At 40.0% G+C, this 17558-nt stretch overlaps 2 protein-coding genes across 2 annotated transcripts; both read right to left on the bottom strand.

Annotated features, from left to right (window-relative positions):
* Positions 1-1418: 1418 nt before the first annotated feature.
* On the bottom strand, positions 1419-1896 carry LOC124883199 (dispanin subfamily A member 2b-like). The gene is made up of 2 exons (XM_047390192.1): positions 1684-1896; positions 1419-1523 (listed from the first exon to the last, which is right to left on the bottom strand). The coding sequence occupies exons 1-2, from the start codon at positions 1894-1896 to the stop codon at positions 1419-1421; spliced, it is 318 nt and encodes a 105-aa protein (XP_047246148.1).
* A 13550-nt stretch (positions 1897-15446) lies between these two features.
* Positions 15447-17215, bottom strand: LOC124859803 (dispanin subfamily A member 2b-like). The gene is made up of 2 exons (XM_047352647.1): positions 16979-17215; positions 15447-16216 (listed from the first exon to the last, which is right to left on the bottom strand). The coding sequence occupies exons 1-2, from the start codon at positions 17195-17197 to the stop codon at positions 16034-16036; spliced, it is 402 nt and encodes a 133-aa protein (XP_047208603.1). The 5' UTR covers positions 17198-17215; the 3' UTR covers positions 15447-16033.
* Between the last annotated feature and the right edge of the window lie 343 nt (positions 17216-17558).

Raw genomic sequence — 17558 nt, 5'->3', positions numbered from 1 at the left:
ATTTTTCTTGGGTTATGTTTTGTTCTTTTAATTATTGCATCCTGTATATTGACTAATTTTTGAGAGTTTAATCGACCATCATAATTATATGTGGTTATCCATTTACCTAAATATTTTTAATTTTAATATTTTAATTTGATCCTGTGCTTCCATAAATTTCCAATCTTTGCATTATTATTCATTTTTAGTTTATTTTACTCACCCCTTTTCCCATATATATTTTTTTTATTTAAATTTGGTCCAGCATATAAATACCTAGGGTATTCTAAATACTGGAATATTCTGCTCAGTAGGGTGACAGAAAAATCTCCTTTTGTGGTAATTCTCACTTCAACTCTTACGAGTGGAGAAATCTTGCCTTTGCTTCCACAAAAGTTAGTCACTTACAATCCCACTGTTTTGGTATGAGGCAAAACCTAGTGGTTTAAATACTCCATTCATTCCTCACATGCACACATTTAAATGTGGAATTTTCAGTATTACTTCTTAATACTTCTCAGGACTCCGCCGTCCTTTAAACACAGAATTTTTAGTATTTCACCTTAATCTTTAAGCAGGACTCCGGCGCACTGCTGTTACCTGTTAGTGCCTAGGATGTACAGGGTTTTTTTATTTCACGCAATGACCCCCAGTCATTCGTCACACTTTTTAAATCCAAATTCACTCACCACTTTGTCCTCTCCTCTCTCTCAGAGTTCCGTCAGCTGTCAGATCCCAGCGGGCGGGCCGAAATCCAGTCCCGGAAAGGGTCTGTGTGTCTCCCTGATGAAGACAGCCGTGCGCACGGTCTTTTCCTGGAGTCTATCGACCCGCTGGAATCATCAGGCGTAGTTGGAATCCGGCTCTCGAAGTACCAAATTAATGTCAGGTTTTAACAACCTACAATACTTATAACAACACAAAAAGAAGAGAGAGACAAAGAATTAGTTATTATTCTCGCTGCGAGGAGAACGGTCAAGATATGTTCATTTACAGATCCTGCACCACTCTGAACAGCACTTTTAACAACACACTTCCACAGTCTCCTCCAATCTTAGGATCAGTGTGTTGTTTGTTCAGCGCCATCAGCCTTCATCTTTATGACCTTCTCAACTGGACTGCTTCATTTTCTGCAAGCTCAGCTCCATTTATGATCTTTGCCTGTAGACAACTCATCACATTCTTTACTCATACAAACATCATGAAAGGTTATATAATCAAATAGTCAAGTTAAAGAATAGGAACAATATAAGACAAATCTTTATTCAATTATTCCAACAGGTTGTAATTACCAAAATAAAAACTTGCCGTTATGAAAATGAGAGCATATTACAATGACTGTTTGTATGACCTGTTCACACTCATTTGGTCCGTTATATTAATAAAACACACGAAGGCATGATAAGAAGATTTATTGAAGAACAAATCTATTGATCAAATCAAATGATGAAAACAAGAACTGTTGCTGCGATGTTTAGGGAACAAGCGGTGGAGCTGTAGTGCCGAGCGCCCTCTATATCTCCAACCACCTTCCGATCGCTGGCCTGCAAGCACCAAAACAAATTAATTAAAAAACAATTTAAATTATCCAGTTTCACAAAGAATCTTAGAAATATTTCTATATTAATATTTATTCTGCATTCTATTTATTAATTTGTTTTTTCATTCTACTGACATTATTTCAGAAGAAGCGTAGAAACTAACCTTGATGGAGAAGATGAGAGCAGCCAGTCCAAGGCAGAAGGGATTTCCATAGACGAAGCAGCACAGCGACCAGATGATGTGATCCCTGGGACGCTCAGTTGTGACCTCCAAAGTGGAGTATTGCACCATTGGATTCTGCTGATGTTGTCCAGGACGTCCATCATTTCTCATCTCCAGCATTGTAACTGCCTCTGCAGCTTGACCTGATGCCATTCCTGTAAAGTCAGTGGCTGTTGAAAGAGGTGACTACAGACATCTGTGTCTCTTTTATATTGAGGATGTCTGAGGTTAACGGTGTTCTGTATTTTTCCACTGACTGTTGCAGAGGTCTACCCCTCACAATAATTGTGAACTGTGTGAACTGCTTTAAAGTTCAGTTCACACCGGTTAAGATGAAAATAATTCATTTCCATATCTTTTTATTTACATGTTCTGAACTATATTTTATCTACCAACATGAAGTTCTGAACATTAATTTAGACAAAGATATCTGTCAATTAGCATCATATCTTCAATTAGTATTTACTATCTGATCTCAACCACCTTGCATCCATCTATTAGCTTTTTCTACCATTCACTGCTTTAAGAGCTGGCTAAGATCCTGATGAACCAGCTATCTTTTTCATATGTTTGTTTAGATCCTGTTCTTAGAAAGGAAATTATTTCTGAAAATGTGACATAGTGCTCTGTAAAGAAGACCACATTTCCTACTTATTTTAAGTCACATTAAAAGCAACATTCATGTTCCCCAAAACTTTCAATCTGTGGGGCCAAGAATATGAGATGAATGTCACTCCTTTTCATATATTAACTGAAACATAAGTGGTTTTTGACACTAATGGTATTTTGTACATGTCCATACCTTTGTGCTGTGTTTATAAATTGTATCTTATGTTAGGCCCACAATCAGAAGGACAAAACGATAGAAAGCAGCTCATTTTCTTCTTGACACAAGAGAAAATTCAAACATACTATGCAATGTTATTTAGGTTTTTTTCTTTTATTATGAAACAAGCTTTTCGTCTGAGCTAAGACACACTGCATATTTTATATAAGCAAACATTATAGAAATGAATTTCCTATTTACTCCCTTAGACCTTACTACTAGTACTACTGATTTTATTTTGGTACACCCTCATCTCGTATGAAATTTGGTTAGTAGTAGTGATTATATGAGGGATGGTAGCTTGAATACCGCGTGCTTCCACAGCCGAAACAAGGAGCACAATTACGGTAATACAGATGCATAAAGTTGCCAGGACTGTGGCCACGATGTTGAGAATGCGAGCAGAAGAGGTGTGATGTTGGGCTCCAACCAGATCTCCAACCACCTTCCGGTCTCTGGCCTGAAAGCAGCAAAAATATTCATGTTAAAACTGGACTCATACAGAGAACACTGGGTTCTTCCGTTCTGGTGCCCGGTGATCGAGAGCACCCAAAGTTAAGCATGATCTGCTGTCCAAGTAATCCACTGTTCATGCAGAAAGGGGTAAGTAAGACAAGAGTATCTTGAAACTTTTTCTCTCTGAGCTAGAGAGCTCCCGGAACATGATTCACGTTAAATGAAGGGGTTTTCCCCTTGCCTAAAAGAGGACAGCGTAGGAGCTGCCAGCACTGGACGCCTTTTTGCGTGCCTCCAGGTAGCGGGAGTTACCCCCCACATAGCTACTGTTGAGAGTTGCAGAAACGTGTCTTTGTTCGTGCCCCATGTGGCTGGACCAGGAACAACATCGCTGCTCAAACCAGTACCATCAGAGCCTAATTCTTCAGAACAAAGATGAGGTTTCTTCCATTTATTTGCATGTGCCTGCATATGATGTTTCTGGGCAAACTGAGATTTAGGTTAAAATTAACTTTGAATCGATATACAACTGCATATGCAGAGTAACCTAAGGAGATGTTCCTTTTAAAAATAACTTATTAAAAAAGGGGGATGAGGTTGGAGTTCTGAAAAGCTAAGTCCAGTCTGGTAAATATTCCACAAAGGCTGACACGAAGTAGTGCATAAACATTTACCAAGACATACCCGTCCACCTAAACTGACACGTCTGACAAGGAGAACATTGATCAAGGTAGCAGCCACGAGGCCCCTCGTAATTGTGGAGGATCTGCAGAGATCCAAAGCTTAGGTGGGAGAATCTGTTGACGGGACGCAGCCTTTTCTGCTAAAATGTAAGCAATGAAGCAAACTACAGCCAAGATTACACAAGGTGTTTTTTTTAGAAATATCTTTTATACCAGTTTGTATTAAAAATGTATTGATCACTCATTAGGGCCTTCAAGTTTGAATATTTGCTACCTCAATACCTTGGTAAGGGGTAAAATATAATAAAAAGCAGTCAATTTTTTACTGTCAAGTCGAAGTGTCATATGACATATTAGTGTCAGATGATCTGTGGTGATAACGTTTGATGCTGAAGAATTCATGATAATAATTATTCTATTCCTTTAACTTGACAACTGCTGCTGATTAGCTCAAACTGTGTGTTAGCTCTGTTGTGCTGCCTGCCTCTTTTCCAAACAAATGAGTAACCAGCTGCTTCCCCTCCATTGATCTTCTCTCCCTTTCTTTCTTTTCTTGTCTTTGGTAGCCTGTTTCCCTTTCTTGGATTAAGACAGTGGCGCCATATTCGTTTTAGAGGTGGGGGACCGTGGGGGTATTGTGTTGCCTTGCTGTTGAATGACACTATGATACTAAATTTTTTCACATCAGTGGGGGGTTAAAGATGGTTCTGTCACCAAAACCCTCATGACAGGAGGAAAAAGCTGCAGCATCTGTTTTAATTGTGCTAAAAGTGAAGTTTCTGTTCATCAGGTGCTGGAGAAATGACAATACACAGGCAAATGGACAGAAAATGGAGTCTACCTCCACGTAGCTGGTATCAGGCCACAGGAACCACAGTTGGCACTGCACGCTTTCCTGTGAGGTGAACAGATCCAGTGCTGCTCTACCGAATCTGTCTGATAGTTCAAGTTGGAATGGAGGCTCCAGTATGTAGGTAATTCTGGGACAAAACGATTTGTGCATCGTAACTGTAAATTTGAAGCAACAGAGAGAAATGCTATAGGTGTTATAGAATTTATTCTGTCATTTACAATTACAAAACAGTTAAAGCTCTTCAGATTCTTAAGTACAAATACACACATTGCATTCTGAGAATGACACATCAAAAACTTCTTACATTCACAGTTTTGCTCCAATTGATCCAAAGTAAATGGCACAAAACAAATTCACACATCTGTATTAACATCTTCCCAGAAACTATTTTTTTCCTTAACACAATCACAAATCAGTGAACACAACTGGATGGATCTGCTGCTGTAAGTCACAAATGCTTCTTAAACTTTCTTTGTGACACAATTTCAATTATGCCCCAAACGTACTTCAGACAGTGGAGCAAAACCATTTGTGACTTGAAGATGCGTATGGCCGAACAGCAGGGGGCATTGCCTGCTCCAGACTCACTAAGTATGCACAAATACTGCCATGTTGAGGACTATGGGAACTCAAGAGTTGTGTCGGGACTCTGCAGCTGAACATCAGCCATTCAGCGCTTAATATTGTTAGAGGAGGCTTCATTGCTCAAACCAGTTTCTCAAAATGATTTGAACTCATATAGAGATGAGTCTGGGTCTATGGAGAGGTGAGGCTGATGTTGTCTTTGCAGCAAACTGCTTTTGCTGTTATTGTTTTAGATGCTAACACGCTAGCATTGAGGGCACAACTGCTGCCGCTACCCTGCAGGTGAGTGTGTTTGGCATTTTTAAGATGAATGCATATGAGTAACATATCTATTGGAAGTGGTGATTAAAATAATACAACCACATGTAAAACAATGTTTACCTGGCAGATGTAAACTGCATTGTACATAATAGTACTAAACACCAGCTGCACTAACTGGCGCTGTGCTTCCCATATTGCTTTGCTTCCACTGAAACATAAAATGCTTAGTAAAATATCTTAGTTTTTTAAACAAACTAAATTGTATTGATATTTACTCAGGCTTGTAATGGGACACAGCCGTAATTGATGGAGGTTATAGGAACGCTAGTTCACATTTAGACACAATAAACACATTAGCCGTGTGGAAATTCTCACACAGGTCTAACAATGTGTAAAAGTATCATAACAAAACATGTTAGACATTTGTTTTTTTTATTGGTAGAAAAACAAAAACGAGTTAATCTAATCATGTGTGCCACAAAACTATGAAGGGTCAAAGTAACAAAAATTTGAAGGTGTGAAGTACTGAACATGGTAAAACTGAGTGTTGTAAAAAATTGGGGCCATAAAGTTTGTTCAAACGAAATAAATGTGAACCTGAAAAATAAAAGGTTGTTCAAAAGAAAAAAATGTAAACCTGAAAAATAAAAGTTTGTTCAAAAGAAAAAAATTCGAACCTGAAAAAAAAGATTTGTTAAAAAAAAAAACATTTGAACCTGAAAATTTATTTTGAACCTCCTCCCAAAAAAAACAGCAGTGAAACAGCTGTGAAACTGGAAAAAAACAAGTTCAAAATTACTTTTCACATTCAAGTTTGTTTTTTTTCGAACTTGCAGATTTTTTTTTGCTTCAAACTTTTGACCCTGTTTTGGCGTGGGGGGCGGGGCCTCAGATGACGGGGTGCGGAATCATGACTGACAGCTCAACACAGCGGCTGAACAACATATTCACAGCTGTTGCATTCAGGGACCGTGGGAACTGGAAATATCTGTAATACATCATCGATATTCTATATATATGTGATTGGTTTTTTCACCGATAGAAACAGCTTACGTGAATACACGACGCACATCTCAGAGGAGAAAATATGATCTTGACAGATTTGCACAGCATTTTAAGTCGGTGTTGGAGATTTCCCATGCTCTCAACATAAAGCAAAAGAACCGCCAGACTAAGCAACGGTATGAAACCAGATCCAAAACGAGCTGGTATTTTCTGAATATCCTTGTATAATTAAGTCTGGACTTGTTTTCACATGGACTGGACTCAGGTTTCGGTTTCTGGTGCATTTTTGATTAAAACGTGTATGGTCTCGATTTAGTGAAGTGACTCACAGCCAGGGGCAAACTGGCATACGGGGCAACCGAGGAAATCCCCGGTGGACCGCTGGCTTAGGCATTTCTTATTTAGTTAATGTTTAGTTTTTAATAACCGCCTTTCACAGATGCAGTGCCGGTGGTTCACTTCAGCCCGTGAACCACCGGCCCACGAGCTGAATCACCGGCCCAGCGAGCGCGACATCAAGTACGGAAGAGGCGACAGTTTCTGGGGCGCTGATATTTTTCTGGACTATTGTGCCCTAAATTATGCCATATCAACCTGTTAAGGATAACCTTTATTTATATGACTCATAGCAGTTTTTCCCATTTATACCATAATGATATAAAGCAGTTCTAATGTTTCCTTTTTGTTAGAATAGGACAAGAATGCTCATCACCACACATTACAAGGATAAATGGCCCAAGGTTTGTCATGAATGACCTGTGGCTGGGGCACTGGGTTTGATGGTGGAGCAGGCTGTAACTGGTTTGATTAGAATGCAGCACACTTAGATTAAGTATGGACACCCGCTACTACACAACGTACCAGATAGACACCACAATGGTGACACATAGTCTACTGATAAACACTGAGGGAGTGCACATCCATTGCATCGGAGTGCCAGATATAAAACTACATGTGATCTTCTATCGGGGCTTTTGTCATCCTTTTACAGACGGCAACGGTCCGAGACAAGCCTCGGCGCTGATCACTGTAATCATTCATCTGCCTAATTTAGATTAAAGGAGCTGAAAGTTAGAAATTGTTTGAGAGTCGTTCCTTTAAGAGTCAGTGTTAGATATAGTGTGATTGCTTCTGGGGACCAAGGACCAGAGAAACTCCGAGAGGTCTGACCGCCAACAGGGTGCGGCAGCTCGGACAAGCCTCTCCTCTGCTCCAGTCAGGCAGATCAGCTGATCTGTAACACATGAACGTGCGCTGCAGGGCGGCCAGCTGAGCTGACAATGAAGAGCGGAGATCAGAACAAAAAGCCCGGCTGTGAGTCACTTCACTAAATGAAGACCAAACGGTTTAAATCAAAAATGCACCAGAAACCGAAACCCGAGTCCAGTAGATGTGAAAACAAGTCCAGGCTTAATTATGCAAGGATATTCAGAAAATACCGGCTCGTTTTGCATCTGGTTTCATACCGCCGCTTAGTCTGGCGGTTCTTTTGCTTTATGTTGAGAGCATGGGAAATCTCCAACACGGACTTAAAATGCTATACAAATCTGTCAAGATCATATTTTCTCCTCTGAGATGCGCGTCGTGTATTCACGTAAGCTGCTTCTATCGGTGAAGCATGTTATCTTTCAAAATCATTCACATATATATAGAACATGGATGATGTATTACAGATATTCCAGTTCCCACGGTCCCTGAATGCAACAGCTGTGAATATGTTGTTCAGCCGCTGTGTTGAGCTGTCAGTCATGATTCCGCACCCCCGTGATGTGAGACCTCGCACCCCCCACGCCAAAACAGGGTCAAAAGTTTGAAGCAAAAAAAAAATCTTCAAGTTCGAAAAAAAAACTTGAATCTGAAAAGTAGTTTTGAACTTGTTTTTTCTAGTTTCACATCTGATTTTTTTTCAGTTGCAAAACGTTTTTTCCAGTTTTAAAATTTTTTTGGGAGGAGGTTCAAAATAATTTTTCAGGTTCAAATGTTTTTCTTTTGAACAAACTTTTATTTTTCAGGTTCAAATTATTTTTCTTTTTAACAAACTTTTATTTTTTAGGTTTAAATTATTTTTCTTCTGAACAAACTTTTATTTTTCAGATTTAAATTTTTTTTGTTTGCACAAACATTTATTTTTGAGGTTCAAATTTGTTTTCATTTGAACAAACTTTATGGCCCCAATTTAGCTCCATAAAAACCAACATGTTATTTCTCCTAGGTGAAAATTAGAATCCGTGAATTTGGAAGTCATTAACATAGTAAATATTAATGTTAAGTTTATCAAAATTAACATCGCCTGTTTTCATTCACTGCCTTGATTTTAGTGCCTCCCTTTTTACCACTTAAGTTTTATTATTCATCGCGTTCACAGTATACTTTTTGTTACTTCCGGTAGACCGGAATAAGGCAGCAGCCCCGGTGGATCACCATGAGAGTTCATGTTATCACTTCCAGGTCAGCCTCGGAGTTGGTACATTCGATTACGTTTTTATCCGATTTTGTCATTTGTAAACGTGTTTTCGGACTTGTAAAAATGTTTTGCATGTTGTTAAAGGGTTTTCTGAAATGTTAATTTGTTTTCTGAAATGTTAATTTGTTTTCTCAAATGTTAATTTGTTTTCACAACTGTTAATTTATTTTCCAAAGTGTAAATTTGTTTTCTCAAATGTAAATTTGTTTCAGGACTTGTAAAAGTGTTTCACTTCTTGTTAAATTGTTTTCTGACATGTGAATTTGTCTCAAGCTTTGTAAAATTATTTCAGATTTTGTAAAATTGGTTTGCACCTCCTGGGCACCATAACAATAGGCTAAATAACACATGAAAGATAATGAGGCAGAAAGAAGAGAAAGATAGTAGAGAGGACAAAAAGAATCATGAAAAGAGAGATGATTTTTTTTTTTTAAACACTCAATTATTTACACAAATTTACAACAGCTGGAACAAACAATACTGCTCACAGTAAAAAAATCACCCAACTCTAATTTCCCATCATCAGTAACGCTGTAGAGGATGTCACCCTCTGTCCACTGCTCCTTAAAAACATCCATATTCTGGGTGATTGAGTGGAACCAGAACTCCAGCTGAATCCTGGCCTTTATATGCAGCTTCCACAGAGTCACTACATTGCAAGTCAACTCTGCGTTTGTCTCTGTGTAACAGGTAGGCAGGTAATTTTTCTTCACCAATTTAAAATAGAGAAGAGAAAGTGGAGGGAACGAAGCACAAAGGATAGAAAGAGTGATGATAGAAAGAGGCAAAAAGGAGAAAGAGAGGACTGAAATATATATATATATATATATATATACAGTACAGACCAAAAGTTAGGACACACCTTCTCATTGAAAGAGTTGTCTTTATTTTCATGACTATGAATATTGTAGCTTCACACTGAAGGCATCAAAACTATGAATTAACACGTGGAATTATATACTGAACAAAAAAGTGTGAAACAACTGAAAATATGTCTTATATTCTAGGTTCTTCAAAGTAGCCACCTTTTGCTTTGATTATTGCTCTGCACACTCTTGTGTGGCCTTTCCTATGGCCATAGTTCATGGCCATGCTATGGGTCCTGGCTAGAGGGGCACAGCAGGACCAGCACCTCTGCAAAAAGAAGAGACGAAATCCACTGGTCTCCAAGCCAGACCCCCTCTGGTCCCTTGCTGGGCCTAGAAATCTTGTCCATAAAAGTTATGAACAGGACCAGTGACAAAGGTCCAACATGCACCGGGAACAGGTCCCACATGGTGCCGGCAATGTGGACCAAACTCCTGCTCCGCTTGTACAGAGACCGGATGGCTCCTAATAAAGGGCCCCATAGGGCACCACGAGGTACAAAGACAAATGCCTTCTCCAGGTCCACAAAACACATGTGGACTGGTTGGGCAAACTCCCATGAACCCTCGAGTACCCTGCAGAGGGTGTAGAGCTGGTCCAGTGTTCCACGGTAGGGGTGAAAACAACACTGCTCCTCCTAAAGTTGACTATCGGCTGGACTCTCCTCTCCAATAGCCTGGTATAGGCCTTACCGGGGAGGCTTAGGAGTGTGATCCCCCTATTGTTGGAACACACCCTCCGGTCACCCTTCTTATGAAGGGGGACCACCACCCCGGTCTGCCAATCCAGAGGCACTGTCCCAACATTGCACCACGCAATGTTGAAGAGGCATGTCATTCATGAGAGCCCCGCAATATCCAGAGACTTGAGGTACTCAGGGCAGATCTCATCTGCCCCCAAAGCCCTGCCACTGTGGAGCTTTTTAACCATCTCAGTGACTTCAGCCTGGTCGATGAAAGAATCCAACCCTGAGTCCCCAGCCTCTGCTTCCACCAGGGAATGCGTGACAGCAGGATTGATGAGATCCTCAAAGTACTCCTTCCATCGCCCCATAATGTCCCCAGTCGGGTTCAGCAGCTCCCCACCACCACTGTAAACAGTGTTGGCAAAGCGCTGCTTCCCACCCCTGAGGCGACAGACAGTTAGCCAGAATCGCTTCAAGGCCAACCAGTAGTCCTTCTCCATGGCCTCACCAAAATCTTCCCAGGCCCAAGTTTTTGCCTCGCCCACAGCCCCGACCGTGGCACATTTGGCCTCACGGTACCCGTCAGCCGCCTCAGGAGTCCCACAAGCCAACCACAGCTGATAGGACTCCTTCTTCAGCTTGATAGCATCCCGTACTGCCGGTGTCCACCACCGGGTTCGGGGATTGCTGCCACGACAGGCACTGCAGACTTTACGGCCACAGCTACGGGCAGCAGCATTGACAATAGACGCGGAGAACATGGTCCGCTCAGATTCTATGTCTCCAACCTCCCCAGGAATCTGGTCAAAACTCTCTCGGAGGTGGGAATACTTACTCGGCTGGGGGCTTCACCAGACGTTCCCAACAGCCCTGATAGCGACACCAAGAAGGCCGGGTACTCCGCACTACCACTCGGCCTGTAGACTGAAACCTGTCCCCGACCCGAAGGCGCAGGGATGAGACCATCTCATCCATCGGGGTAAACCCCAGCACTGTGGTAAGGTGGCTGTGCTGAGGGGCAACAAGCAAGCCCACCCCAGTCCACCACCTCTCCCTGCAGGCCACTCCATAGTAAAAGAGTAAAAGAGAGTCCAACCTCTCCCGAGGAGCTGGGCTCCAGAGCCCACGCTGTGCGTGGAGGTGAGTCCAACTATTTCTATGACATTGCACGTCTCTAGAGCCAGCCTAAGCATCTGGAGATTGGTTCGCCGAGGTCTCCACTTTTGTCCACTGCCCGATCCTCTTTGTACCAGTCCCTTATGGCTCCCCCTGCAAGTAGTGGGCCCACTGGGTGATGGCTTTGAATCTCTTGTTTGGGCTTGGCCCAGACGGGTCCCGTGAGGAGCAACCTGGGCACCAGGCTCTCTTCAACGAGTCCCGACCCCAGGCAACGTCACATGCCTCGATTTTGTGGTCCTCATGAAGGCGTTTTGAACCACTTTTTGTCTGACCTGTTACCCTGAGCCCTTTTGCCATGGGAGCCCTTACCAAGGGCATTTAAGCCCCAGACAACATAGCCTCTAGGATCTTTCGAGCACTCATACCCCTCCACCACATTAAGGTGGCAGTTCAAGAAGTATGTTTGAATATTTTTTATATAATTAGACAGATATGATAGCATCTATCTCTCAGTATATATTTACGTATATATTACACATAATATTCTGTATGTCAAATGATTTGGAGATTATACATCACATTTAATCTTATATGGTTAAACATTATAGCAATACATAAATTGACAGGAAGATGAATTTACCTCACTTTTATTCCTTTACACCAAAAAATACTTTGAACAAGCACACTGGTACATTTCCAACAATAATACACAGTGTGTCAAGTATACATGAACAAGGCACGAAAAGCACATGTATTTATAAAACCAAAAGAAAAGACAAAACAGAGGAACAATCAAACAACTCTTTATGCAGTCAAACATTTTGATACCAATGAATTCACTTTTTCACAATTAGTCAGGAATTCAATAAAACAAACAACAAAACTTTTCCTTTTTTTGTAACAAACATTTTTGTCTTTCATGTCTGTTGGAAAATGTATCTAAGTTATCATTGTTTAGTTTAAATCATGTTTTTGTTGGAAGTTTTACTATTGTTAAGATGATGGTTGTTGCACTGTAATTCGGACAAATGCCATCACTTCCCACTTTTGCTGTGGAGAATTTACAGCTCCGTATTCTTATTGAAATTGCTTTATTGGACCACATAAAATAAATGTACTGATTCATATGTCAGTTTGAGCTTTCATATCCAATAACAAGAATTTTTGTCTTTATTATCCCCAGTTGGTCACTTTTTCACACAATATTTTTATGTTTAAGAAATAAACTGGAGACTCTCTACCCAACAGAATGTTGGGACCCACAGCCATGGATTTCAACATTAAACTCCAGTACATACTTTTCTGGAACTTTCAAAATAAATTGCATTTAACAGACTTTCAGCACAACTTCAGAAGGGGGAAGGTGGGGGGGTAACAGAGGACTTCCCATGATGCCACTGCCCGCTTAAAACCCCCTACCTTCCCACAAGTCTTTCTCTTCCACACCGGTGACCATCGGGATAGGAGGGGAACAAAGCGCGCTGATGTCTCTTTGCTGGCAAAAAGACATAAACTCTTCAAACTGGATCCAAGAGTGTCATAAGATCAAGCGATCATATGCAAAGATAAGTCAGAATGAAATACTGTCTGTGTATCCGGTATTTTCATTCATGAACGAGGTAATTAAGGTACAAGCATTGCTTGACTGTCCCTCCGAGCCCCCGCAAATGCAAACGGTGTTCGAGAAAAGCCCCTGTGTAACTGATTCTTGCTGCACTCCAAAGTCTCAGAGCAGACCAAATAACCCCTCGACTCTGCGTTGTGTGATTTTTTTTATGAAGGAAGACAAGGAGTTTCTGGTCGATCAGACATTTTATTTCCTGCGTGAGAACATAACGGGTTCGTATCAGTGCAATCGGCTTCAGCTTCGTACAGCACACTCTGGTGCAGCTTTCACAGACTGGCCAGATTATTAAAACAAAAATTACAATGTACAATAAAGAATATAATACAAAATTGTGTACCTGCGTGAGAACATAACGGGTTCTTATCAGTACAATCGGCTTCAGCTTCGTAAAGCACACTACAACAGAGCTTCATGTTAGCGTTTAGCTTTAGCATGCAGAGTGTCTTTCTATAATAAACAAACTGAAAGTGCAAAAACTGGTGTCAAGTACACATCCAGTTTGCACCCACCACTCTCAATGTATATAAATTCATAAAGACATGTTTTATGGATTGCTAATGTTTTTCTATGCTCTCTGCTGAAAAACGCAACTCACCTCTGGTGCAGCTTTCACAGACTGGCACCGAATACCGTAGCCAGCAGCATATAAACAGCCACACCGAGAGGGGGGCGCTATTTCCCCATTGCACTTATACATAAAGCAAGTGGAATTGTACAACTTAACTACTGTTACACCTGCAAAGACGCGTTCTCCCAGTCTGGAAGGAAGACAGCAGAGACCGCAGCGGACAGGATCGGCCGCCCAGCTACAGCTCTGGAGCTAACCCTTTTGTTCACAGAGCGAGCACACCCTCAACCCCCGAGGTTAACTGAAAGCTAACCTCTTGTTGACTGTGGACATTTCTTCAAGCTTCGCCCCTCGGAGAACGTTTCCTCACCATGGTTCATGAGGTTAGGTTTGGGCAGATTAACAATTAGGATGAAATAATCTGAACATTTTCATTTATGAAGTTTGTTTTTGTGAAACTCGGCTATCTTAGTGCTAGCAGGCTATCTGCAGCACACGTGCCCTGTTTGTGTTCTGTGTTTGTGTGTTTTTAAGTTAAGTCAAACTTTACTTGAAGGGTGATTTTAAACACAGAAGATTGCTCATAACGCGCCGTCCGCGCTTATGCATTTTAACTCTTATAATAACTGATGTATTTTAAAGGTATGTTTGTTTCTGGTGCTAAGCTATCTTCTTCTTTGTTAGCTCAATTGCTAACTGGTAAGAACACGTGCTTGCTACTAAAGAGTATTTAACAGAAAGGTTGTTAGTTTTCAAGCTAGTGAATAATAGTCCCTGAACATCATTTACTAGAGTTGATAACTAAGTAAACACCATTAAGCCCATTTCTCCAGAAAGATTTGGCTTTTTTACAAAATATCCCCTTAATATTTCTTCAAATATTATTTGAATAAATGAAGGCAGCTAATGAGACACCGTTGAGAATTAGTCATCCAGAAGGTTGGTCTTATTCAGCAGATCATTCTTTAAAATATGATTTTATTAAAATAATATTTTATCTGATCTTGCATTGTGAAGGGTTGTCTAAATGTTGCTGATTATTTCCTAAGTTGGTTCCAAGACTAACTTAACTTCACTTCCAGATTCTTCAAGATAATCCTTGGTTCTCAAACATAAACATTGCATGGTAATGTTGCATCACACTTTTGGTCATAATTTCCAATTATCTTTAATCAACTTGTTTATATTGTACATAGCACATTAATCTTCCCTATTCTTTAATTCTGCTTGGTAATTTAGTTGGATTGTTTTAGCATAGTAAAGAATTTGTTGATTGAAATATTTTTGACTTTGAGTTATTATCTTATTTTTGTTAATAAATTCTTGTATTTTAAGAAATTGAGTGAATTCATTCCATATATGTGCAGAGTTTATGCAGTTCAATAATGTCAGAGCTTGTCTCACACCTTTCTATTTTGTCCTAATACCATCGCCTTACTGGGCTGGTATTCACAGGATAACCCTTAACAGACTGAAATATTATTTGATAAAATATTAATATTAAATATTGAATAATATTCTCAGACTCATAATTCTAACAAGAATGAGCATTTCTGTGTTTTAAAGACCAGAATGTTTTCTGTTTTTTTTTTTATTATGAAACAAGCGTTTCCTTCTGTCAGAGTTAGACATAATGATAAACTCAGAGAAGGTATGCAATGAAGACACAAGCGAGTCAAAGTTATCTTTGGCTGGCCAGGGAGAGACAGTTCATTCTCTCAAAGGAGCTGCCCTGTGTCACAGCCTTTTATTAAGGACAGAAAATCACTCATGTGACAGAATCATGGGTGTGGCTACACACAGTTTCACAAATACAAGTCCTACTGAATAAAACTGGTTCTGTCCATAAACTGATACAGCCCACACGTCCACATCTGGCATCCAAGGACATCAAGATTGGCTGGGGTGCCAATGGACTGCTTCCCACAACTCCTCCACACACACACAAGATCCTGCTCAATCTGCATAGCAACCACCCAAATGCAACTTTAAGACAAGATGACAATTCTGTTAATAGTTCATAAAAGTACTTCGAAAACAAATGTGAAAAGTATTTAAACCACTTTTATCAAAGTTCACCCAACTAAATAATTGAAAATGTCTTTTATGGCAAATCATAAGGATAAAGAACCTTTTTAAACTAAGCAATGATTATTCATGTACAAATCTTCCAACACATTCCTTTGAGCTAAGACACACATTGCAGTTTTTATATAAGCAAACTTTAAACAAATTAAGTTCTTCTTTACTGCCTTGGACCTTACTACTAGTACTACTAGTATGAAAGCTGGTTAGTTGTAATAGTAGTGTGAATAATAGCTTGCTTGCACATTCCTAACAATGAGCACAAGCACAATTATGGTAATAAAGACTGATAAAGTTGTCAGAACTGTGGCCACGATATTGAGAATGCGAGCAGAAGAGGCATGATGTCGGGCTCCAGCCAGATCTCCAAACACCTTCCGGTCTCTGGCCTAAAAACAGTAAAAATATTCATGGACTCATACAGAGAACACTGGGTTTTTCCCTACTGTCTGCAGAAACTTTGCCTTTGGCAGCAATCATGACTGCTTTGTCTCTTGTTGAAATAGGACTTATCATCATGAAAAGGAGACACCATCTTTCTTCCAATTACAGAAATGTGATTAAAAAAATTTTTTTTCATCAATAATAAAATATGGAAAAAACTTTAAATTGCTACACGTTATCTACTCCATCATAGGCAAAAAACATTTGAGTATCAGAAAGACAAAGCACTTTTTACATTGATTTATAAGCAGGCGGGACATTTATCTTTGATTTTCCATATAACAACTTGAGCTTTTATCCCAGTCATTTATCACTGACTTTTTGAGTTACTAAAACTTAAACGCAGACTCTTTCAAAGTAGAAAGTGCAGAAAGCTTTTTTAGCCTCTTGTTCCTTTCAGTTTTAAGGTATTGTATGTTATAATGTATAATTGTAATGCATATATATTGAAGTTTGTGAATTGAAGGTATCAGTATTTAATCTTACATGATTAAATAAGTACTAGCCTCTAGATTTTAAGTGATCCAAGTTTGTCCAAGAGTGTAAAACAAATAAACTGCAAAAAAGCCCCTTACCACACTGTGCATCAGAAGCCAGGTTCAACACTCTTGTTTATTCTTATGTTGCTTTCCTGTTTCTTTTTTAATCAGGAACAGAAGCCGCTTATATTAAAGACAAATTCTAAGGACGTTTTTGCACAAACTCACCTTGACAGAAGAAATTAGAGCCGCCAGTCCAAGGCAGAAAATGTTTCCGTAGACAAAGTTGCAAAGCGACCAGATGAGATGGTCATTTTGAGGCTTTAAAGGGATGTTCACAGTGGTGTGCTGGACTACTCTAGGACCCCCAGGCTGTCCAGGGAACCAACCATAACTCGTGTCCTGGAGTGCAACAACCTCAGCAGGGTAAGCTTCAGTGGGGTTCATTGCTGTCAGCTCAGCTGCAATTTGAAGAGAATCTGTTGAAGATTTGAGACGACGCCTCGAGTGGGTGTCCTTTTTATAATCCTTGTGGTTAGCAGTGTTATTTTCACCACTGAACCACATGGCTACACGTGCAAAAGTTCATTTCCAGTTGGTTTTCGATACTTAGAGGTTCTACTGTTTTTGTTCTTGCATATGATGTTTTGGGGTAAACAGAGATTTTAGTAAAGAATTAACTTTGACTCTATAAACCTGCGTATGCAGAAAAACTTGAGGAGATGTTCTTTTTTTTTAAATAACTGATTAAAATGGGGCTTGAGAATGGACTTCTGTATAGCAAATTTCAGTCTGGTAAATATTCCAG

This window comes from Girardinichthys multiradiatus, chromosome 2 (assembly GCF_021462225.1).
Source record: "Girardinichthys multiradiatus isolate DD_20200921_A chromosome 2, DD_fGirMul_XY1, whole genome shotgun sequence".
NCBI classification, from domain to species: domain Eukaryota; kingdom Metazoa; phylum Chordata; class Actinopteri; order Cyprinodontiformes; family Goodeidae; genus Girardinichthys; species Girardinichthys multiradiatus.
This window is presented reverse-complemented; position numbering and strand designations above follow the sequence as displayed.